The following is a 23918-nucleotide window of genomic DNA, read 5'->3' as shown; positions in this document are numbered from 1 at the left end:
GTCTGACAAAAGTTTTGGTCCATGGAAAGTGTCTGATTTTTTTAATATGATTTCAGATTAATATTCTACAAAACATATATAAAAATCAGACATAAAAATTTAAGTTAAGTTAGTCTAATTTTTAGTCACCTTTCTCACCTGGTACCTGCGCAGGTGTCACTCGGCCAGCTTTACAAACATTCAGACATTAAAAAGTATATACAAGACTACTGTAAGCCGAAGGTTAAATGCTTGTAAAAATAACATATGTCTGACAGCTCTGGGATCTCGCTCTAATAGGATTACTTATACGTTTTGGAACGAGCAAGTAGTTGTAATATTTGCTTTGACGTTCAAAAGTGTCAATTCAATATGACGTTTCAAATATGCCTAATTTATGATTAATTGAAATAAATGCTTTGACTTTGACTTGGCTTCCGGACCTATTTAAAAAAAATACTTTGGCTTTGGCTTAGACGTAGGATTGTCACAAAATATTCAACTATTATTAATTATTTTAGAAATTAGTAGTTACAATAATTTTTTTGTGATTGATCGCTGTATGTAATGATGAAATGTTGTCTTTCTTCTCAGGTCGACAAAAAGCGAGACAAGCTAGAGAGGAAAGTGCTGGACAGCCAGGAGCGAGCCTTCTGGGATGTACACCGACCTATGGTATGTAGTATAGCGCGTGCGCGCGCCTCAATGAGCCATCAGACCACCACAGATGGGGCCCAGTAGGGCTGATGCCTTATCCGGAGCTGCGGACTACCTAGCGGGTTTACCGCGGCTCCGGCTCAAAGAGCAGGAGTAGGAACAGGGTGGTTTTTAGTCAGTAAGAGTCTGACACTCCCTTTCGCCTGGCGAGAGAAGTCATTGGATGATTTTCCCCCATGAAAAGAAAGAGTAACTATGTAATTTCTTACTCGTTTTTTCCATTTGAAGCTACACTTTGGAACGAGCACCTAGCTTGACTTACAGACAGACTGAGATACGTTTCAAAAGTGCCTAACTTAGGATTAATTGAAATAAATGCTTTGACATTGACTAGTATGAAATAATAACTGAAGTAAGCTAAACAATATAAATATTTTCTCCATTACAGCCGGGCTGTGTGAACACAACGGAGATAGATCCGAAGAAGCTGTCTCGTATCAACGCGCTCAAAGCTAAACGGCTGCGGCAATGCCAGGAATTGATATTACAACATAATCTCAAGGTATGTCATTATTTACTTACGATTTTTATAGTTAACGGCGGGGATCGCAAGGCGAGCAAGGATATTTTTCCGCTTTTCGTAAATCCGTGCGATCTGTGCGATGCGTCAAATCCGTGCGATGCGCCCGATCCATGTGATGCGTCAAATCCGTGCGATCCGTGTGATGCGGGGGATGCGTACGATGCGGGGGATGCGTACGATGCGTGCGATGCGACCGATGCGTCCGATACGACCGATCCGTGCGATGCGTGGCAGCCGGGCTGCGTGAACACAACGGAGATAGATCCGAAGAAGCTGTCTCGCATCAACGCGCTCAAAGCCAAACGTCTGCGGCAATGCCAGGAATTGATATTACAACATAATCTCAAGGTACGTAGTTATTTACTTACTATTTTTATATCAACGCGCTCAAAGCCAAACGTCTGCGGCAATGCCAGGAATTGATATTACAACATAATCTCAAGGTATGTCATTATTTACTTACAATTTTCATATCAACGCGCTCAAAGCCAAACGTCTGCGGCAATGCCAGGAATTGATATTACAACATAATCTCAAGGCATGTAGTTATTTACTTACAATTTTTATATCAACGCGCTCAAAGCCAAACGTCTGCGGCAATGCCAGGAATTGATATTACAACATAATCTCAAGGTATGTAGTTATTTACTTACAATTTTTATATCAACGCGCTCAAAGCCAAACGTCTGCGGCAATGCCAGGAATTGATATTACAACATAATCTCAAGGTATGTCATTATTTACTTACAATTTTCATATCAACGCGCTCAAAGCCAAACGTCTGCGGCAATGCCAGGAATTGATATTACAACATAATCTCAAGGTATGTCATTATTTACTTACGATTTTTATATCAACGCGCTCAAAGCCAAACGTCTGCGGCAATGCCAGGAATTGATATTACAACATAATCTCAAGGTATGTAGTTAATTACTTACAATTTTTATATCAACGCGCTCAAAGCCAAACGTCTGCGGCAATGCCAGGAATTGATATTACAACATAATCTCAAGGTATGTAGTTAATTACTTACAATTTTTATATCAACGCGCTCAAAGCCAAACGTCTGCGGCAATGCCAGGAATTGATATTACAACATAATCTCAAGGTATGTAGTTAATTACTTACAATTTTTATATCAACGCGCTCAAAGCCAAACGGCTGCGGCAATGCCAGGAATTGATATTACAACATAATCTCAAGGTATGTCCTTAATAACTTACAACTTTTATAGTTAACGCCTCCGGGCGTCGGGGATCGCGCGATGAACTCCGGCCGTAAGTGCGGATCTGTAAGGCGAGCAAGGGTATTTTTCGCTTTTCGCAAATCCGTGCGATGCGTCCGATACATGCGATGCGTCCGATGTGTCAAATCCGTGCAATGCGTACGATGCGTCATATCCGTACGATGCGTCCGGTCCGTGCGATCCGTGCGATGCGTGCGATACGACCGATCCGTGCGATGCGTGCGATACAGCCGGATTACAGCCGGGCTGTGTGAACACAACGGAGATAGATCCGAAGAAGCTGTCTCGTATCAACGCGCTCAAAGCTAAACGGCTGCGGCAATGCCAGGAATTGATATTACAACATAATCTCAAGGTATGTCATTATTTACTTACAATTTTTATAGTTAAGGGCTCCGGGCGTCGGGGATCGCGCGATGATCTCCGGCCACCGTAAGTGCGGGTCTGTAAGGCGAGCAAGGGTACTTTTGCGTCAAATCCGTACGACCCGTGCGATGCGTCAAATCCGTGCGATGCGTACGATGCGGGGGATGCGTACGATACGTGCGATGCGTGTGATGCGTACGATGCGGGGGATGCGTACGATGCGTGCGATGCGACCGATCAGTGCGATACGTGCGATACGACCGATGCGTGCGATACGACCGATCCGTGCGATACGACCGATCCGTGCGATGCGTGCGATACGACCGATCCGTGCGATGCGTCCGATGCGTGCGATACGACCGATCCGTGCGATGCGCGCGATCCGTGCGATCCGTGCGATACGACCGATCCGTGCGATACGACCGATCCGTGCGATGCGTCCGATCCGTGCGATGCGTCCGATCCGTGCGATACGACCGATCTGTGTGATGCGAGCGACGTTCTTCAAGTGCATCTTGCATCTTTGAAATCTGCTGTTTTGTTTTGTGAATAATGAATTTGTTTGTCGTTTCAGAACAACCCAATAGTGACGATCACGAATCCTCAGGAGAGTGAAGAGGAGATCCAGAAGAAAAATGACAATGTCATCAAGGAGAATGGTGAGATATTGTTATACTTAGATTATTATCTAACTATCTCACAAAAGGAGCCGAGCAGAGCTCGATAAACTCAAAAATAAGAGGTAGTAAGGAAATTAACCCGTTAAAAAACAAATCCTTGAGATTTATTTAAACAACATATTATAATATTAAATACTGCGTCGTTGGTCGAGTGGTCGCAAGTGCGACTGCCAGACAAGGGGTCTCGGGTTCGATTCCCGGGTCGGGCAAAGTTTTACTGGTTTTTTTTTTCAGTTTTTCGAACATTTCTCAGTAGTAGCACGGAGTCTGGAATTGTGCCCATATGGCAATAGGCTCACCTCTTATTACATGGGACTTATAACATAAACGGTGAAAAGTGGGTGTACATTGTGCCATAATGTGCCTACCCCTTTAGGGATAAAAGGCGTGATTTAAACAACATATTGTTACAACAACAATGTCACGCCATTTTATCCCCGAAGGGGTATGCAGAGGTGCACATTACGGCACTAACTGTAATCTATACTAATATTATAAAGCTGAAGAGTTTGTTTGTTTGTTTGTTTGAACGCGCTAATCTCCAGAACTAACGAACTACTGGTCCGATTTGAATAATTATTTTTGTGTTGAATAGTGCATTTATCGAGGAAGGCTATAGGCTATAAAACATCACGCTATGACCAATACCAGCCAAGCAGAGCGGGTGAAATCGCGCGGAAGTAGCTAGTTGTATATATATGTAGGAACAATGTAACGACAATACAGCGTCAAAATTAATGGGACAATAAAACCAATTAAACTTATACAGCGGCTATACCATCTATACTAGGGATGCACAGACTTATTAACACTAGGGACCACTCGGACAAATTATGAACGGACGCAGAAGTATAGGTAATTAATAAAGAATTGATAATAATGTATTAAAATTGAAAAATAATTTATTAATTTGAAGCGTGGCACTGCATAGTGCTTACAATTTTTTTCTTATTTGGCTCAAATTTACTTGTAGCAATTTATTTTTGCTGTCGGCGGGCCACCAGGATTCGACCGGCGGGCCGCGGTCTGTGCATCCATGCATTAAACAATATAATAATTTATTCTATGTCCCCCCCCCTCCAGGCGAGAGCTCCCAGCCCCCAATCCCCGCGGTGACAGTGGGCGAGGTGTCCCCCCAGCCGGCCAGCGTGGAGCAACAGATCGAGGCGGCGCGCCGCCAGGTGTCCATGCTGCGGACAAGGCTCGAGCGACGGAACGTGCGCGTCAGTAAAGTCGCGGATATGTAAGTATTTACTTATTTATATATATATTAGTAGAACAACAGATCGAAGCGGCGCGGCGTCAAGTCTCCATGCTGCGTACAAGGCTCGAGCGACGGAACGTGCGCGTCAGTAAAGTCGCGGATATGTAAGTATACCATATCTTTATTTATTTATATGTATATATATTAGTAGAACAACAGATCGAAGCGGCGCGGCGTCAAGTCTCCATGCTGCGTACAAGGCTCGAGCGACGGAACGTGCGCGTCAGTAAAGTCGCGGATATGTAAGTATACCATATCTTTATTTATTTATATGTATATATATTAGTGGAGCAACAGATCGAGGCTGCGCGGCGCCAGGTGTCCATGCTGCGGACCCGGCTCGAACGACGGAACGTGCGCGTCAGTAAAGTCGCGGATATGTATGTATATATTTACTTATTTATATATATTAGTAGAACAACAGATCGAAGCGGCGCGGCGTCAAGTCTCCATGCTGCGTACAAGGCTCGAGCGACGGAACGTGCGCGTCAGTAAAGTCGCGGATATGTATGTATATATTTACTTATTTATATATATTAGTGGAGCAACAGATCGAGGCGGCGCGCCGCCAGGTGTCCATGCTACGGACCCGGCTCGAGCGACGGAACGTGCGCGTCAGTAAAGTCGCGGATATGTATGTGTTGTTTTACTTATGTATCTTCTATACATATTGTTCTTTAAGTCGACTTGCAAAATAATGGAATCAAATGTTAGGCAAGGTTCCAACTGTTATCAGAAAAATATTAAAAAATCAAAATAAAAATCTAATGCCCGAATTTTGAATACTCAAATGCTATTCAATTTTAAGACGCTCTCAAATGTAGTTCTGTCACTATCAATTCTTAATAAAATGACAGAGATAGCACGATATTTAAGTACAACTTAAAATTGAGTAGCGTTTGAGTATTCGGGCGTAAGTCCTACAGTTTTTAAATTACAGTGCCTTATGTGATATCCACGAAAAGGTACACTCTGTGCTAGTCTTGCCTTAGATTTTTTTAATATTTTTCTAATTAAAAATAATTAATTAACTAACATTGTACTTTAACAAATTGTGTGAGAAAGATTGATTTTTCTATTCATTGCGAAACGTCCTCCTGTGTTTGTTATCATAGTTTTTCTATTGTAATCTTCTTTAAGTGTTGTTTTATACAATGTGATAGGGGTGGGACTTCTAACCCGTTAAGGCTGAGTACTACATCTAATTTTATCGACAAAAAAAAATAATATGGGGGTTGAACCCCTAATTGAAAATATTGAAAAATAGTGATTTTATCGGTAAAAATAATTCACAAATGATTTTTTTTTTTCACCAAAACATTATCAAACATATGAAAAGAGTAATGAATTAGTTAGTCAAGGTTAATATCTACCGTTTGTCGTATTTTTTTTTGTTTCTACGACGTATACAACCTTTGTTATCAAAAAAAATATTAAAATAGCCATAACTTTTAGGGGAGGGGTTCGACCCCTTCGACTCCCGACTTTTGTCGATAAAATTTGATGTAGTACTCAGCCTCAACGGGTTAGAAGTCTCACCCCTATCACATTGTTTATGTATAATATAATACATAATATAATTCATAATATATCACCATTGCACCCATGCGGAGCAGGGGCGGGTCTCTAGTATAGTATCTTTCTAAAGTGTTTATAATTTTGTTAATTTGGTTCCAGGTTCATAGCATACTGCGAGCAATACGCGGAGTACGACGCGTTCCTCACTCCGCCGGAGTGGCCCAACCCGTGGGTCAGTGATACCACCGACATGTGGGATCAGGAGAAACAGTGGTACGTTTTAGATATAATCCTACTCCTAAAAATAATATTGAATCTGGCCATGATTTTTTTATGGTGTAAGCCGGTAAACGAGCGGGTCACCTGATGGTAAGCAATGGCCGATGGTAAGTATGGATGCTTGAAACCTCACTCCGCCGGAGTGGCCCAACCCGTGGGTCAGTGACACCACCGACATGTGGGATCAGGAGAAACAGTGGTACGTTTTAAATATAATCCTATTCATAATAATATTGAATCTGGCTATGATTTTTGGTATAAGCCGGTAAACGAGCAGATGGGTCACCTGATGGTAAGCAATGGCTCAGTGACACCGCCGACATGTAGGATCAGGAGAAACAGTGGTACGTTGTAAATTTAATCTTAGTAAAAATTCTATTGAATCTGGCTATGATTTGTTTTATGGTATAGTAAAGAGAAACAGTGGTATGTTTATAAACGTTATCCTATTAAAAAATATATTGAATCTAGCTATGATTTCTTTTATGGTATAGTAAAGAGAAACAGTGGTACGTTGTAAATATAATCCTTTTAAAAATTATATTGAATCTGGCTATGATTTTTTTATGGTATAGTAAAGAGAAACAGTGGTACGTTGTAAACGGAATCCTATTAAAAATTATATTGAATCTGGCTATGATTGTTTTATGGTATAGTAAAGAGAAACAGTGGTATGTTTCGAATATAATCTTACTAATATTATATTGAATCTGGCTATTTTTTTTATGGTATAGTAAAGAGAAACAGTGGTACGTTTTACACGGAATCCTATTAAAAATTATATTGAATCTGGCTATTATTTTTTATGGTATAGTAGAGAGAAACAGTGGTAGGTTTTAAATATAATCCTATTAAAAATTATATTGAATCTGGCTATTATTTTTTTATGGTATAGTAAGGAGAAACAGTGGTATGTTTTAAACGGAATCCTATTAAAAATTATATTGAATCTAGCTATTATTTTTTTGTGGTATAGTAAAGAGAAACAGTGGTACGTTTTAAATATAATCCTATTAAAAATTATATTGAATCTGGCTATTTTTTTTATGGTATAGTAAAGAGAAACAGTGGTATGTTTTAAACGGAATCCTTACTATCAATGATATTGAATCTGGCTATGATATTTTTTATGGTATAAGCCGGTATACGAGCACTCGGATGATGGTAAGCAATTGTCGTCGCATATGGATGCCTGAAATGACAGAGGCGTTACAAGTGCGTTGCCGGCATTTTGGGGGTTAGTAGTTTAAAGGTTGTTGGGAGATCGGGGATTGGGAAGATTGGGAAGATTGCGTTGTGTTTCGTTGTGTGAGTGAGGTTACCGGAGGCCCTTCCCAATCTTCCCAATCCCCGATTCCCCAACAACCCTTAAATTCCTAACTCCCACAATGACTGGTGTTTCAAGTGTCCATGGGCGGCGGCGATTGCTTACCATCAGGTGATCCGTCTGCTCGTTTACTACTCGTGTTCCATAAAAAAACTAAATTTAACGATAAATTGGAATGAATACTTTTTTACATTTAATGGGCCGACGTTTGGCCGCTATCTCACCTGGTGCTAAGCGATGATGTGGCCTACCATGGAGCACGTACGTCTGTCCATAAGCAACCTATTCACTCTGACCTTGAACTTAAACTTTGACCTTGTCAATATTCGACCTACGATGGAGCACGACTGCCTATAAGCAACTTATTCACTCGGGCTTTGACCTCGACCTTGACTTTGATCTATGTCTCTTCAATATTGCAGCAAGGAGACTGACGGACAATTCAATTTAACGTTTCAAAAGTGCCTTATTTAGGATTAATTGAAATAAATGCTTTGACTTTGACCTTCACCTTGACCTTGCCGTCTGTTCGTTGATGGTAAGTGATGATGCGGCCTACAATGGAGCGTCGTACGTCTGTCCATAAGCAACCTATTCACTCTGACCTTGACCTTGACTTTGACTTTAACGTCTGTCTCTTCAATATTGCAGCAAACAGACTGTCGAACAATTCAATGTTGACGTTTCAAAAGTGCCTTATTTAGGATTAATTGAAATAAATGCTTTGACTTTGACGTCTTCCCCCTCAACATTGCAGCAAGGAGCCACTCCCGCTGCGCCGCGTCCGCCGCTGGTCGTTCTCCCTCCGCGAGCTGCTGCAGGACAACGCCGGCAAGGAGCACTTCGCCAAGTTCCTATCCAAGGAGTTCAGCGGGGAGAACCTCAAGTAAGTGTTTAGAGAACAGAGAGTAAAGTTCCCTAAGAAAAGCAGTATCCTCCGACCAGGCGAGGTGATCGTGTCTGGCAGGCTTTCTGCCCAACTGTTGTTCGTTGGGATTTTCTATCCGTGTTAATTCGCATGTAAACTTCATATGTGCGATGCAGGATATCTATGACGTCATCCGTTGATTTGCTCGTCGATAGTCTATATGCGACTTCTGTCACTTGTCACTTGTTACTTGTCAATGTGTCGCCACAAGTGCTTTTAACTTGTACAAAGTACATAAATTTGCTGAATTACATTTTTCTACATATTGCAATACATTTTACTTAGCAAGAACTAGTTCTCGATTGACCGTACAAGTGTGCACACAAGTTATTTTAATATCTTTGATTTTAATTAAATTACTTTATTTTCTGCAAATCATCAAGTTTTATTTATCAAGTGTAACTCAATCAAGATTATCAATACTTCAAACAAGAGCAACAGCTCCAACATAACTAAAGAAGTCAAGTTTTTAAACTGACATTTTTTTATGGAACACGCCGGTTATCAAGCAGACGGATCACCAGGGGCCTTAGTCTGCTATTACAATTGTGTCAGAATGGTCGATCTCTGAGCAGTGCGAGAGGGACGGAGCTATGTAGGTTGTTTAGCTCTGTCCCTCTTAAGGCACCTGATGGTAAACAATCGCCGCCACCCATGGACACTTGAATCACCAGAGGCGTTACAAGTGCGTTGTCGGCCTTTTGGGGTTAGGAATTTAAGGGTTGTTGGGGAATAGGGGATTGGGAAGATTGGGAAGGGGGGAATTGAGCCTCCGGTAATCTCACTCACACAACGAAACACAACGCAAGCGTTATTTTACGTCGGTTTTCTGCTCGGCCGTGGTATCACTCCGGTCGAGCCGACCCAGCAGTACCGAAGCATCGCTCTCCTACACTTAAAATAAATACATTAATGAAGAAAAGCTCTACTAGTATCGAGTCACAGAGGGGCTCAATGTATGTGAGTAAACCGTGACTTTTAGTAAATATAGTGTCTCTTTTAAACTGACATGGTCACTAACACTATTATTAGAACTTATGACGGGATATTTACCATGTTTATTCACTTTAGTGAGTTTCCGATATTTCGGCACTGTTGCAAGCGCCATGATCACGGATGAAGGGTTCCGTTTGGCTATGGAACCCTAAAAATTACCAGTGATATACTGCCTGTTTAACTATACTACTGAGAAATATTTGAAAAACCGTTATAGTTAATTTAGTATGTCTCAAGACACTTATTATAATAATAATTTGTCCCAGATTCTGGCTAGCGGTACAAGAGCTGAAAGCGCTGCCCATTCGACGCGTGGCGGCGCGCGCCAAGGACATTTGGAAGGAGTACCTCGCCGCCGACGCTCCGTCGCCCATCAATATCGATGCCGCTAGCAGGTCGGTTATACTTCTACATTATTAGGTCTCTTGATAGAGGTCCTAGCTTCATTGACGGTCCGGAGCTGCGGACTACCTAGCGGGTTTACCGGGGCTCTTGCTCGACAAGCAGGAGTAGGAACTGGGTGGTTTTTAGTCAGTAACAGTCTGACGGGAGTGTCAGACTCTCGCCTCACCCATGGTGGAAGAAGTCATTAGATGATTGATATGATGACCCACAAAAAAAAAAGGAAAGGTCGGTACAACTTCTACATTATTAGAGCTCCTAGCTTCACTGACGGACAGACTGACAGACTATTATATATATCGTTATCGCCAAGGACATTTGGAAGGAGTACCTCGCCGCCGACGCCCCGTCGCCCATCAATATCGATGCCGCTAGCAGGTCGGTTATACTTCTACATTATTATTGACGGACTGACTGACAGACTATTATATATATCGTTATCGCCAAGGACATTTGGAAGGAGTACCTCGCCGCCGACGCTCCGTCGCCCATCAATATCGATGCCGCTAGCAGGTCGGTTATACTTCTACATTATTATTGACTGACAGACTGACAGACTATTATATATATCGTTATCGCCAAGGACATTTGGAAGGAGTACCTCGCCGCCGACGCTCCGTCGCCCATCAATATCGATGCCGCTAGCAGGTCGGTTATACTTCTACATTATTATTGACTGACAGACTGACAGACTATTATATATATCGTTATCGCCAAGGACATTTGGAAGGAGTACCTCGCCGCCGACGCTCCGTCGCCCATCAATATCGATGCCGCTAGCAGGTCGGTTATACTTCTACATTATTATTGACTGACAGACTGACAGACTATTATATATATCGTTATCGCCAAGGACATTTGGAAGGAGTACCTCGCCGCAGACGCTCCGTCGCCCATCAATATCGATGCTGCTAGCAGGTTGGTTATACTTCTACATTATTATAGCTCCTAGCTTCACTGACGGACAGACTGACAGACTATTATATATATCGTTATCGCCAAGGACATTTGGAAGGAGTACCTCGCCGCCGACGCTCCGTCGCCCATCAATATCGATGCCGCTAGCAGGTCGGTTATACTTCTACATTATTATTGACGGACTGACTGACAGACTATTATATATATCGTTATCGCCAAGGACATTTGGAAGGAGTACCTCGCCGCCGACGCTCCGTCGCCCATCAATATCGATGCCGCTAGCAGGTCCGTTATACTTCTACATTATTATTGACGGACAGACTGACAGACTATTATTTATATCGTTATCGCCAAGGACATTTGGAAGGAGTACCTCGCCGCCGACGCTCCGTCGCCCATCAATATCGATGCCGCTAGCAGGTCCGTTATACTTCTACATTATTATTGACGGACTGACTGACAGACTATTATATATATCGTTATCGCCAAGGACATTTGGAAGGAGTACCTCGCCGCCGACGCTCCGTCGCCCATCAATATCGATGCCGCTAGCAGGTCGGTTATACTTCTACATTATTATTGACGGACTGACTGACAGACTATTATATATATCGTTATCGCCAAGGACATTTGGAAGGAGTACCTCGCCGCCGACGCTCCGTCGCCCATCAATATCGATGCCGCTAGCAGGTTGGTTCAACTTCAACGTATCACCTGATGGTAAGCAATCGCCGCCGTCCTGGACACTTGGAACACCAGAGACGTTACAAGTGCGTTGCCGGCCTTTTTATGGGTTGTTGTTCGGGAATCGGGATTGGAAAGATTGGGAAGGGGGAATTGGGCCTCCGGTAACCTCACTCATTCAACGAAACACAACAAGCGATGTGTTGGTTTTCTGCTCGGCCGTGGATCACTCCGGTCGAGTCGGCCCATTCGTGCCGAAGCATGGCTCTCCTACACTTAAGGTTGTAGGGTATGATGCTATACATGAATAGATCCTGCTATGTTTTGCTTTGGAAAGCGTACAAAATTTTACAATATGACGACATTCATAGTTTTCTTGACCGACCACCTAGCTTCACTGAGTGGGCTCGCTGTCATTGCAGCGGTAAGTCCCTTCTTTGAGGAGTGGCTAGAGAGGCGCCACGGCGTCCTCACCTACCGCCTGACGCAGGTGCTTACCGGACATGTGAGTTTCGGTAGGTTCCTGTTTCTGAATAGACCGCTCGGAAGACACGGTGGAGTATACAGTAGCGGTGTACCCTGCATGGGCTGAGCACCGCCGTGTCCTCAGGGATGTGGTCGGCGACGGCGACCTCTCGCGTCTGACATTGGTTCAGGCCATGGTGCGGAGCGAGGGGGACTGGGATGCCGTCTCCTCCTTCTGCGAAGCAGTCATGCTAGCTAAGGAGGAGGCGGGGCGCGTGAGGGAACGATCCTCCTCACGCCCCAGCCGTCGCGAGAGACACTCCGGACGTCGGGGATCGCGAGACGATCTCTGGCCACCGTAAGTGCGGGCCTGGATGGTACTGGTCTCTCGCTCGCCGCCCGACCAGAATCAGACCCGTATGTACGGCGCCGAACGTTCCGCGCGCCTGATCCGGAACAGCGGACTACCTATTAGGAGTAAGAACGGTTCGATAGCAGTCAAAGCATTAAAAAATATGTTTGTTTTCCAGGGAACTAACTCGACAGAAAGTGGAGTCGGGCACCGCCGACCGATATTGCTTCGATCAGGCTCAGGTAACAATAATTTATTTATTTTACCGACTGTTAACTGTTCAAAGCTCTACTAATTTCGAGTCAAAAAGGGACTCTAAATCATGAGCAGTGCGCAGATGCGGCGTCGTCGCGACGCTTACTGTGACTAGAAACTAGTAGAGCTTTTTTCCATTAAAGTACATGAGGTGAGGTACACATGTCTGCATCGTACGCTTCGGACGCATCGTACGCATCGCACGCAACGGATTTTAGTTTGTCTTGTATAGAAACTCATACAACTGCGTCCACTGATCCGCATCGTACGGACCGCATCATCGGCAATGCCTACATGCGATGCGTACTGATGACGTCATACGGAATGCCGATGCCAAAAATCCGAGTGAAAGTGGTATCGGCAATCCAATTGCTGATACTCGCGTCGGCAATCCGAACGCTGTCGATACAGTGGACGCAGTCTGAAAAATTAATCCGTTTGATACGATCCGTCCGATGCGTACGATGCGGGCCTGTGGACGCTTACCTTAAACCGTGTTTTTTATTTAATGTCACTAGTTTATTTACCGAGTAAAATAAATAGTTTTTCTTTCTCTTTCTTTCTATGTTTGACTTTGACATTGACATTGATGTTGACTTTGATATTGACATTGACTTTGATGTTGCCAGGCGCACGTATACCACCTGATGAAGTCGGACAGCTACTCGCGGTACTTAAGGTCTGAGATGTACAAGGACTATCTCAATGGATCCAAGAAAAAGGTAAAATTATTATTAATAAGTTGTTTTATGGTATAAGCCGGTAAACGAGCAGATGTATCACCTGATGGTAAGCAATCGCCGCCGCCCATGGACACTTGAAACATTAGAGGCGTTACAAGTACGTTGCCGGCCTTTTGGGGGTTAGGAATTTAAAGGTTGTTGGGGAATCGGGGATTAGGAAGGGGGGAATTGAGCCTCCGGTAACCTCACTCACACAACGCAAGCGTTGTTTCACGTAGGTGTACTGCTCGGCCGTGGTATCACTCCGGTCGTGTCGGCTCAGCAGTGACGAAGCATGACTCTCGCACACTTCAATCTGTAATGATAATCGCAAGTCGCAAGTGCGACTGCCGGACAAGGGGTCTCGGGTTCGATTCCCGGGTCGGATAAAGTAATACTGGGTATTTTTGGTTTTTCGAAAATTTCTCAGTGGTAGCACGGAGTGTGGAATTGTGTCCAGTATATGGCAATAGGCTCACCCCCTATTACATGGGACTTATAACACAAATGGTGAAAAGTGGGTGTACATTGTATGACGGCATTACATGCCGTAATGTGCACTTCTGCCTACCCTTTCGAGGATAAAAGGCGTGACGTTGGTCACATATGTATGTAAACAGCAGCGAAACCTGTCTCTCTGTTTATGAAGCATGTGTCTATAGTTTATAATATACTAGCTGACCCAGCGAACTTCGTACCGCTTTCGCGTAGCAATGATGCTCTACTTTATTTTGTATAGCTCAGTTATGTATGAGTCCCTATTCAATTTGAACTGAAATCTATAAATATCCTCCATATAAAAATGAATCCATAATTTCCTGATCTCACTATACCTGAAAAGGACTTAATAATAAAAAAAAAACAAAATATATTTTCATAATAGTATTTATTTCATAGGATTCAATAATTTCACTATCTTGCAAGCGCCTTATTGGCTCTGATGACAATTTTGTAATTATCTGATGGCATGCGACTAATGCATTTGTGAATAATGCAACTAATTCATTGTGTAGAAGGAAAAATGTTTGAAGTTGTTCATCACAATGGATCTCTTTACTGAGTTGTTGTGTGCGCAACCATGATCGACTTCTCTTGCTGAATTGTCCATAAAATATATTTGCAAAAATGTATAGTCTTCAACAGGCACTGGCAATAAGGAACCTGTTTGATGATATATTTGAATCCCTGAATCTGCAAGAATATAAATATGTATACAGGCAATTGTATAGCAAATTATACCACCATGTGGCTCGCAAAATACTGCCACAAAATACTTTACATCATTTCAAATTAAAACTACTTTTAACCTCGACATTAAACAGCCTTCCACGGCAGCTTTAGGTAGTAAAGTAGGCTTTACCAAGAACATCTTGCTCATGCCACTATAAAATACAACATGTTATAAAATGTTGCTGATTAAGTCTTCGGATTATAGACTATTATTATGTATTTGATTTATTGTTTACAAAATAAACACATCACTGACTCAAGATATTTTGCACCAGCTACATGGTTGTAAAACTAAAAAAAAAACGTTTGGCATTATACTTACTTGCTAAAAGTAGGCAAAAAATTGTCTCGTATAACTTTTGTTGCCCCAAATGAATGTAGTGGCTCTGGTGGCGGTACCAATGGCGTCAATTTGACTTGGCCGCTGGCGCAACACAATCCAGAGGCTTCATTTTTGAATTTCAATCCCAATGTGGACACACAATGTTCATTAGTCCAAAAGCAACAATTTGCTATGAACTGTAATCAATTGCCACATTATAACTGAATGCAGCTTTGTGGGGATTAAACACAACATTTCTATCTTGATATCGATTCAGTTCAAGTTCATTTCGCGCTTCGCGTTGCTCATCAGTTTGATTTGCTCTTATATTTCTTTGACTTGCCGTATTTCGAGTTCTGCGGCCTAAGCTTGTACGTCTGGTTGGTAGCATTGTTAAAAACAAAATTCCAACTGAAAATAAAAAGCTCTCATACATTTTCTGCATAACCATGTATACCAAATTGTAGTATTGTGTAGTCACCAAAAGTTACTAAAAATCAATATGAAGATGTGAACTTACCTTGATTAACAAACACTTATTAGCAAAAAAATCTTCTTAGTCTTTAAAACTCGAAAAAATATTAAGATAATCTCTCAGAAATATTGAAAAATATACATTTAATTTTGCATATTTTAAAAAACGCGCAATACGAATGTCAATGTCATTCACACCAATAGACTATATTGAAAGAGCATCGTATGTTCGAAAACGTGAATAGAAACTTTAATTTTCACAAAATAAATTTCTGAACACACGCGTAACTGATGATAATTTGTCATTATTTCTGAACGCACTCATAATTATTATTTGAGGAATTTCTATTAATGCTTAATGCACTTTTCAACATTTTCAATAGATTAAAAAAAATACAGACAATTGTTTATTCACCCTTTTCATAGTTTATGCATAAATGTCAATCATTATTTACAGAATTTGAATTTAGAAACAACAAATATTTGACATGTACAAATGAAAATTTATCGAATCTAGCTTTTGCCCGCGACTTCGTCCGCGTAGTGGTGTTAGTGGTCAAAATGCTGCCATATGTCATCTAAAATGTGAATTACTTGAGAATATGTTACTGTTAGCATTTTTAAAGATATGTATTCCATAGAAACCACTACCGCCGATTCATCATTTTATAATCATGATGAAAAGTAGCCAAGGTTATCTATATTATTATCCTTTAATTTCCTATATATAGTTATATTCCAAAAAAATACATTCGTGCAAGCGTAACCTCAACACAAACAGGGTTACTTTCGCATTCATAACATTAGTATGGTAGTAGGGATATTGGCGATTTAAATAAGTATATGTGTATTTAAATAAGAATCGAACGCGAGTGAAGCCACAGGCAACGTATTAACGAAAATGATGAATTTTCAAGCAAACATTAATCTCCTCTATCAAACATTCTACGCCTTCTACCCTTTTTATTAAAAAGTAGCCTATGTTCTTTCGTTCCTCATTAAGTATCTAAATACAAAGGTTTATTGTTACAGCTTTTAAAATGACCAATTTTCATATGACCATTTATCCCCTATTTTTACCGCTTTATTTTTACTCCGCTATTTTTTGCAAAAAAAGTAAGTAAGGTCTATTCTATCTTCGTACCAAATTTCATAAAAATCGGTTCAGTGGTTTAGGCGCGAAAGTGTGATAGACAGACAAACAGAGTTACTTTCGCATTTATAATATTAGTAGGGATTCTGTGCTCCAAGTCTCCAACGCACACTTATCCAATAGCATTTGTTTTTAATATCCAATAGCAATATGAACTTTATCCAATAGCAATAAAGCTCAAATTGACTCTACGTATAACTAATACGTAGAGTCAGAAAATGTTTGTATGGGATAAAAAAAGGGCTGTTTTTAGGGCTTTTCCGTCAATTATTTGATATTTTCTCGCCGTAAAAACCATCCTTGAACTTCGACGAATATTACAAAAAAAGTTTTGGAAAAATTGGTCCACGCATTCTCGAGTTATGCGCTTACCAACGATTTTTGCGATTCATTTTTATATATAAGATTATATTGTAGTAAAAAAGGGCCAAATTAAAAGTACCTTTAACCGACGAGCATGCATGAAAAGACTGATGAAGCGAAAGAAGTGTGTAAGAACCGTGGCAATTGGCGTTCCATTGTCTCTGCCCACCCCCATGGGAGACAGGCGTGAGGTTATGTATGTATGTATGTATAGTGTAGTTATGTTTACTACTTTCTTCTTGTAAACAGTGACGCACCTCTGCCTACCATTTCGGGGATAAAAGGCGTGACGTTACAGCAAATAACTTAAAGTTTCTTCCATTTCAGACATCAGTAAAAGGGATCCGCTCTATAGTATCGTTCACCGCACGCAAGGAGACCTCGGCGAACTGATGCGTAGATATATAGAGGTGTATTGTACCAAAGGTTTGTTGTTACTCTACTATACTTGTTGGCAGCCACGTGTACTGTGCTACTGTGGGGTTTTTTTACTCAAAATTGATTTTCAATGTCAAAGTTTGACTTTGACTTTGACTTTCAAGGTCAAACGTCAATGTCAAATTCAATGTCATTATGAAATTTGGTGTTAATGTCAATGTTGACGTTGATTTTCAAGGTCAAAGTCAATGGCTAAATTCGTTTTTAAAGTCAAATTCAATGTCATTATGAAATTTTGTGTTAATGTCAATGTTGATTCGCAAAGTTAAAGTCAATGTCAAAATTCCTATTCAAACTCACATTCGATGTTGGAACATAATTTGTTTCGCAAGGTCAAAGTCAATATCAAGATCAAAATTAATTTTCAAGTTCAAAGTTAGTTTATAATTAAAAATTTAAATTTGTCTTGAATAATATCATTATGAACCACAGCATGGCAATTTAAAAATCCACAGTAGCACAGTATACGTGTAAAGTTTTGAAAAAAAATACTCTATGTAGTAGTTTTATAAGTTTTAAATTAGTGAACTTTGATATTTTTTGTGAGATGTAATTATTTTGGTTGGAATCGTTTCAATATTCGCCGGGTGTTTGGCAATAAATGATAAATGATATTTATTTTGCAAATAGGTTACAATGTAACTCTTTTACACGTCAATCTCTTAAATAGCTAGATGAGGCCGACATTTCCTATCCGACTACTCTGAGAAGAAATGCCGAAACAAACTCAGAGGTCATAGTCTCTTTTAAAGTCCAGACAAAATCAATTAAAGGTGACGGAGAATAGGAAGCGCTCTCTATTCACACACAACCACTGCTGACCAAAAGTAAAAAACATTCAATATTTCTTTACCCGACCGATATGTGAAACAACAGGACATCATTATTAAATGCATCATCAAATAATAGTTCCAATTGCTGACCAAAGGCCTCTTCTCACACGGAGAAGGTTTGAGCATTAATCACCACGCTTGCTCAATGTGTGTTGGCGATTTCAAACGTACAATTAGAAATTATAAGCCCAGGTTTCCTCACGATGTTTTCCTTCACCGTTTGTCAGTGGTGAAATCGCCAACCCGCATTGAGCAAGCGTGGTGATTAATGCTCAAACCTTCTCCGTGTGAGAAGCCTTTGGTCAGCAGTAGGAACTTGTAAGCATTTGATGATGATATACTTTTGTTTCACATTTGGGTCGGTCGGGTAAAGAAATATTAAATGTTTTTTACTTTAAAAATCCTAATAAAAATAATTAAAGAAATATGCTCTCTATTACATTATTAAGATTTAAAAACAAAAAGATGATGTACTACAAGTACATCTCTGCTCACCGCTTTAAAAAAAAACAGCAAATTCTAAGTCAACATCAACATCAAAGTCAAAGTCAAAAATAAACATAGACTTTATTTTTTTATAATAACTATCGTGAGACATACTAAATTAACTAAAAATCACAGTTTACCCTCTATAACTCGAAACTAGTAGAGCTTTTCTCCATTAATTTACGGACAAAAACCCCTCGATCCAAAAAAAAAAATTAAATAGTCCATACGACGAAAATTCTTTTAAAGAATTAGACCGTTTACGAAATTTGTAAATAGTAAATTTTACTGCCCTTAATCCTTCTTCTTTTTCTAATTCCTTTACTCTCTTTGTGTTACGCAATCAATCTAAAATAACTCGAGTAAACCGTGATTTTTTAGTTAATTTGACTTTCTATTAAAATATACTTACTCTGCCTACCCTCTAAATGCTATAAAAATATGATTAGCCATAATCCCTTAAAATTGAAATGATTCCAATCAAAACAAAAATTCTCATATCGTTATAGACTTCTAAACTTTAAAAAAAAATGTGTATTAGAAAAAAAAGTACCCTAAAAGTTATTGACTACTCTATATTATTATAATACATAGTATATATTATATAAAGAAATTAATGAATGAAGAGAAAAAAAAAACATTTTAAAATAACAACTGTCAAGATCAAAATCAAAATTTGACTTTCAATGTCAATGCTTTTATTTTTCAATGCAGAGTTAGAGTTTGGTTCTTAATGTCAAAGTCCAAATTTGATTTTCAATGTCAATATCAAAGTCAAAGTCAAGTTTGACTATCAAAAGCATTTTTTGTTAAAATTAAGTTTATTTTATAAATGAACAAAAACTATGTAATTTGTTTATTACAAAAATGCAAACTAAATTGATTTTAATGCATAAGTTACTAAATAATTTATTTGTGGAAATTTTTATATGGGAACATCAAACATTAATATGTGCCAACTACTTATTGAAATACGTTATCCTCGTATAGTTTCAAATCAGAACAAGGGCTTATGATTATGAGCAGTACCCTTAGTATGAGTTTGCTTTACGGTTAAAGTAATCGAAACGAGAGCGTGTTCGACGCTCTGATTGGTCGGTTTTGTTCGAGCCAGCCAATCAGAGCGCCGAACGCGCTAATTTTATCATAAATAATTGAATATTAAAGCTAAATGAGGCTAACAAAATAAATGATTTTAAAAAGACTGATGACTGTTGATGAAGCGAAAGAGGTGTGTAAGATTCGTAGCAATTGGCGTTCTATAGTCTCTGCCTACCCCCGTGGGGGACAGGCGTGAGGTTATGTATGTAGGTTGTTATTATCTGCTAAACCAAAGAAATACTCGTATTTACAAGAAATTATGAAACCCACCTGAGACTCGTAACATAAGTGGTGAAAAGTGGGTGTTACATTGTATGTACGGTGACAGGTAATTAGTGAACGATATTTAAACACGTGATTGTACTCATGATTACAAACAACTTTCCCGAAGAAACTTGTTTTGTATACTCATTAGTTTTATTTTTATCACAATAACAAAACTACTAAAGTTCGCGAGAACGCGTGCTTTCGCATGATCAGCTGTTAGCAGCTAAAGTTCCAAAATACCTACCTATTTACTAGTCTTCGGATAACGCGGCCGCATGCGCCTCGCCTCGCGAAATTTTATAGTTTTGTTATTGTGATAAAAATAAAACTAATAAGTATACAAAAAATGTTTCTTCGGGAAAGTTGTTTGTAATCATGAGTACAATCACGTGTTTAAATATCGTTCACTAATTACCAGTCACCCTATCTTATATGAATGCCCATATAAAAATTTCCACTAATAAATAAAAAAGTAACTCATACTAAGGTTAAGGCGTTCTCGTAAACACGACTAAACATGGAGCTATACAGAACCAGTTTTTTTAAAGGGGGATAATCATCCAATGACTTCTCCCGCCTTGAGCGAGGCGAGAGGGAGTGTAAGACTCTTACTGACTAAAAACCACCCCGTTCCTACTCCTGCTTATCGAGCCGGAGTCCCGGTAAACCCGCTAGGTAGTCCGCAGCTCCGGATTTTAAAAATCATTTTACCATGGTCTCGTTTTGTATGATCTTTCCACACATTCGACGGTCAGTTTATACTGGTTTGCTTAGCTTACTGCATGGAGCTATACACGGTTGTGATGGCTCCTAAACTAACCAGTTTAGGAGCCATCACAACTATCCATTAATTACGTCACACCTTAAGGGGGGGAGGGGGTCGACGAAGTGTGACTTAATGTGACAAGGGGGCGGGAGGGGGCTCGCTTAAATTTCGTGACGTCACATTTTAATTATTATAATCTATCTGTTAACATTTGATTTGACAACTGACTTACTTTTATTAAAAAATATTTTTGAAATAAAACAAATTTCGGAACTGTTAATGCTGTTTAGAGATGAAAAATTATAAAATGTGACGTCACATTAGATAGGGGAGGTCTTACAAATGTACCCAATTGGGGGTAAGAAGAGGAGAGGGAGTTAATTAGAGGGGGAGGGGCTCTCACAAATGTGACCAATTGTGGTAAGGACTGGGGGTAGTCAAAAATCATGAAATTCGTGTGACGTAATTTATGAATGGCCCCTAATACCATGGTCTCGCTTTGTATGATCTTTCCACACATTCGACGGTCAGTTTATACTGGTTTGCTTAGCTTCATGTTAACCCGTGTTTACTATGAAAATCAGTAATTTTATAGTATAATACAATAATAAGCAAAAATATACCAAAGTTTTAACCCCTCCTTTTTTTTTATTAGGATTATTTTTTTTATATTTTTTTTTCTTAGAATTATTTAGATTATAATGTGTTTTAAGGTTAGGTTCGTATATTACATGGGACTCATAAAGTAAATGGTGAAATGTGGGTGTAACATTGTATGTACAGTCAGCCAAACTATTTAGTATGCTAGTAAGAAAATAAAGATTAATTCAGTACAGAGACAGTAACCATTGGTTGACTACTGAGCCAATATATGGTTTTGTGGCGACACATGACAAGTGACAGATGACAGAAATCGCACATAGACGATTGACGAACAAATCAACGGATGACGTCATAAAATCGCATATAAGTATAAAGTTTACATGCGAATAAACACGGATAGAAAATCCCAACGAACAACAGTTGGGCAGAAAGCCCGCCAGGCACGATCACCTCGCCTGGTCGGAGGATACTGCTTTACTTAGGAAACCTTACTAAATGCTTACTAAAGTTCCATTAAATAAATGTTGGATTTGTAGGAAATAAAGCGAGTATTTTGTATTTTATTATGTACAATTTATTGAGCATTTTATAATATGTATTAGCAAGATTAATAAAACATGTATACTAAATGGTTGACTGTACATTTCTGTACCCTTAGTACGAGTTTGCTTTACGTTTAACGAGAGCGCTTTCGACGCTCTGATTGGCCGGCACAAATAAACCAACCAATCACAGCACAGAACGCGCTCTCGTTTCATTTTCGTTAAACGTAAAACAAACTCGTACTAAAGGTACTATATGAAAAGGCTATGTTTGTTCTTTTAGATAAAAAAGTGCACAATTCGAAGCACAATTTCTCAATAATTATTAAGTTTATTATAATATTAATGTTTAAATTAATACACAACAATTTGGCACCGGTAACAATCTTAGGTTTTTATTATTAAACTGTACCTCTTAGTACGAGTTTGATTTTCGTAAAACAAAAACGAAACGAGAAGTAACGAGAGTGCTTTCACCGCTCTGATTGGCTTTTTTAAGGGGGGGAAATCATCCAATAACATACTCTTACTAACTAAAAACCACCCCGTTCCTACTCCTGCTTTTCGAGCCGGAGCCCCGGTAAACCCGCTAGGTAGTCCGCAGCTCCGGATCAGGCATCAGCCCTACTGGGCCCCATCTGTGGTGGTCTGATGGCTCTTTGAGGCGCGCGCAGAACGCGACGCGCTCTGATTGGCCGGCTCAAATTAACCAACCAATCAGAGCGCCGAACGCGTTTTCGTTTTATTTTCGTTCAACGTAAATCAAACTCGTATTGTCTATCTCAGTGTCTCTCTAGCTGCCACGACCTCTAAATTAAGTTGTAAAACTATGAGCGGGGTTACACGATGTGTTGCGGCGCCGCTTCGCAAACGTTTCACCGTATCAGTGGGCACACGAGCGGTGCAACGTAACGTTGTTATGTCGCAGCGCCGCAGCGTTGCACAGTCTGTTAATGAAAGTTTCCTTGTGACGCAATACGACTCCTTGCCGGAGTCTGTGTTTCCTGATGGGTATAACCTGGGTGTCTTCAAAGCCCGAGTGAATAGGTTGCTTATGGGCAGACGTGCTCCATCGTAGGCCGCATCATCACTTACCATCAGGCGAGATAGAGGCCAAACGTCGGCCCATTTAACAATAAAAAAAAAGGAACTGAGCGATGTCGCTCCGAGGTCGCCACGCATTCTCCCCTTCCCCCTCCCCGCCTCGTCTGTGGTTGTAAGGGCACAACGGGGGTCGCATCGCAAAAACGACATCGAACCGCAATGCGATGTCGCAACGCAAACATTTCATCGGATACGACCTACCCATGATACCCACTGAACGCTAGCGGGTCGTCGCGAAAATAAACCATACAATACCATGGTTTATTTATTTATTTCTTCATCACAAATACAGTGAATGGCGGACTTAATGCCTTAAGGCATTCTCTAACAGTCAACCATAGGGTAGTGCAGAGAAATGAAGCCGATCGATGCGAAGCCAAAACACAGGCTACATTTAAAATTGTTTTGTTTCTTTACGCGCCGTCGCATCGGAAATTTCCACTATACGCGGCGTCGTAGATTTTTGCGATGCAACAGTGTTGTGGATTCGCACTAAGTCCGGTGCATCGTGTGACACGCCACAGATATTTCTATGTAATACGACGCAGCGACACCGCAACGCATCCTGTGCCCACGCTCTAATTTATAAAGGAAAAGAAAATAGATTTTGATGTT

The 23918-nt window shown here is 40.3% G+C and overlaps 1 protein-coding gene across 6 annotated transcripts in view; it reads left to right on the top strand.

The window, feature by feature from the left end:
* Positions 1–17668, top strand: part of LOC118281052 (regulator of G-protein signaling 7) — a 28697-nt gene extending 11029 nt beyond the window's left edge. Inside the window, exons 7-17 of one of the 6 annotated variants that reach the window (XR_007706269.1) lie at positions 574–654; positions 1454–1567; positions 3406–3490; positions 4595–4692; positions 5348–5409; positions 6453–6566; positions 8657–8785; positions 10090–10218; positions 10604–10738; positions 12823–12886; positions 13529–13612. Coding sequence is in view for 5 of the 6 variants with exons in the window: in XM_050700510.1 (XP_050556467.1) it covers positions 574–654; positions 2707–2820; positions 3406–3490; positions 4595–4692; positions 5348–5409; positions 6453–6566; positions 8657–8785; positions 10090–10218; positions 12823–12886; positions 13529–13621; positions 17491–17556 (1035 nt within the window). In the remaining variant the exon portion in view is untranslated. Of the gene's footprint in view, positions 1–573; positions 655–1084; positions 1199–1453; positions 1568–2706; positions 2821–3405; positions 3491–4594; positions 4755–5093; positions 5156–5347; positions 5410–6452; positions 6567–8656; positions 8786–10089; positions 10219–10603; positions 10739–12822; positions 12887–13528; positions 13622–17490 lie in introns of those variants that run through there. The other 5 variants (XM_050700510.1, XM_050700508.1, XM_050700509.1 and 2 more) reach the window with 5 other exon arrangements.
* Positions 17669–23918: the final 6250 nt, after the last annotated feature.

The sequence above is a fragment of the Spodoptera frugiperda genome, chromosome 19 (assembly GCF_023101765.2).
Source record: "Spodoptera frugiperda isolate SF20-4 chromosome 19, AGI-APGP_CSIRO_Sfru_2.0, whole genome shotgun sequence".
Taxonomy (NCBI): domain Eukaryota; kingdom Metazoa; phylum Arthropoda; class Insecta; order Lepidoptera; family Noctuidae; genus Spodoptera; species Spodoptera frugiperda.
The sequence above is the reverse complement of the archived record's forward strand: the minus strand, read 5'-3'. Positions and strand labels throughout refer to the sequence as shown.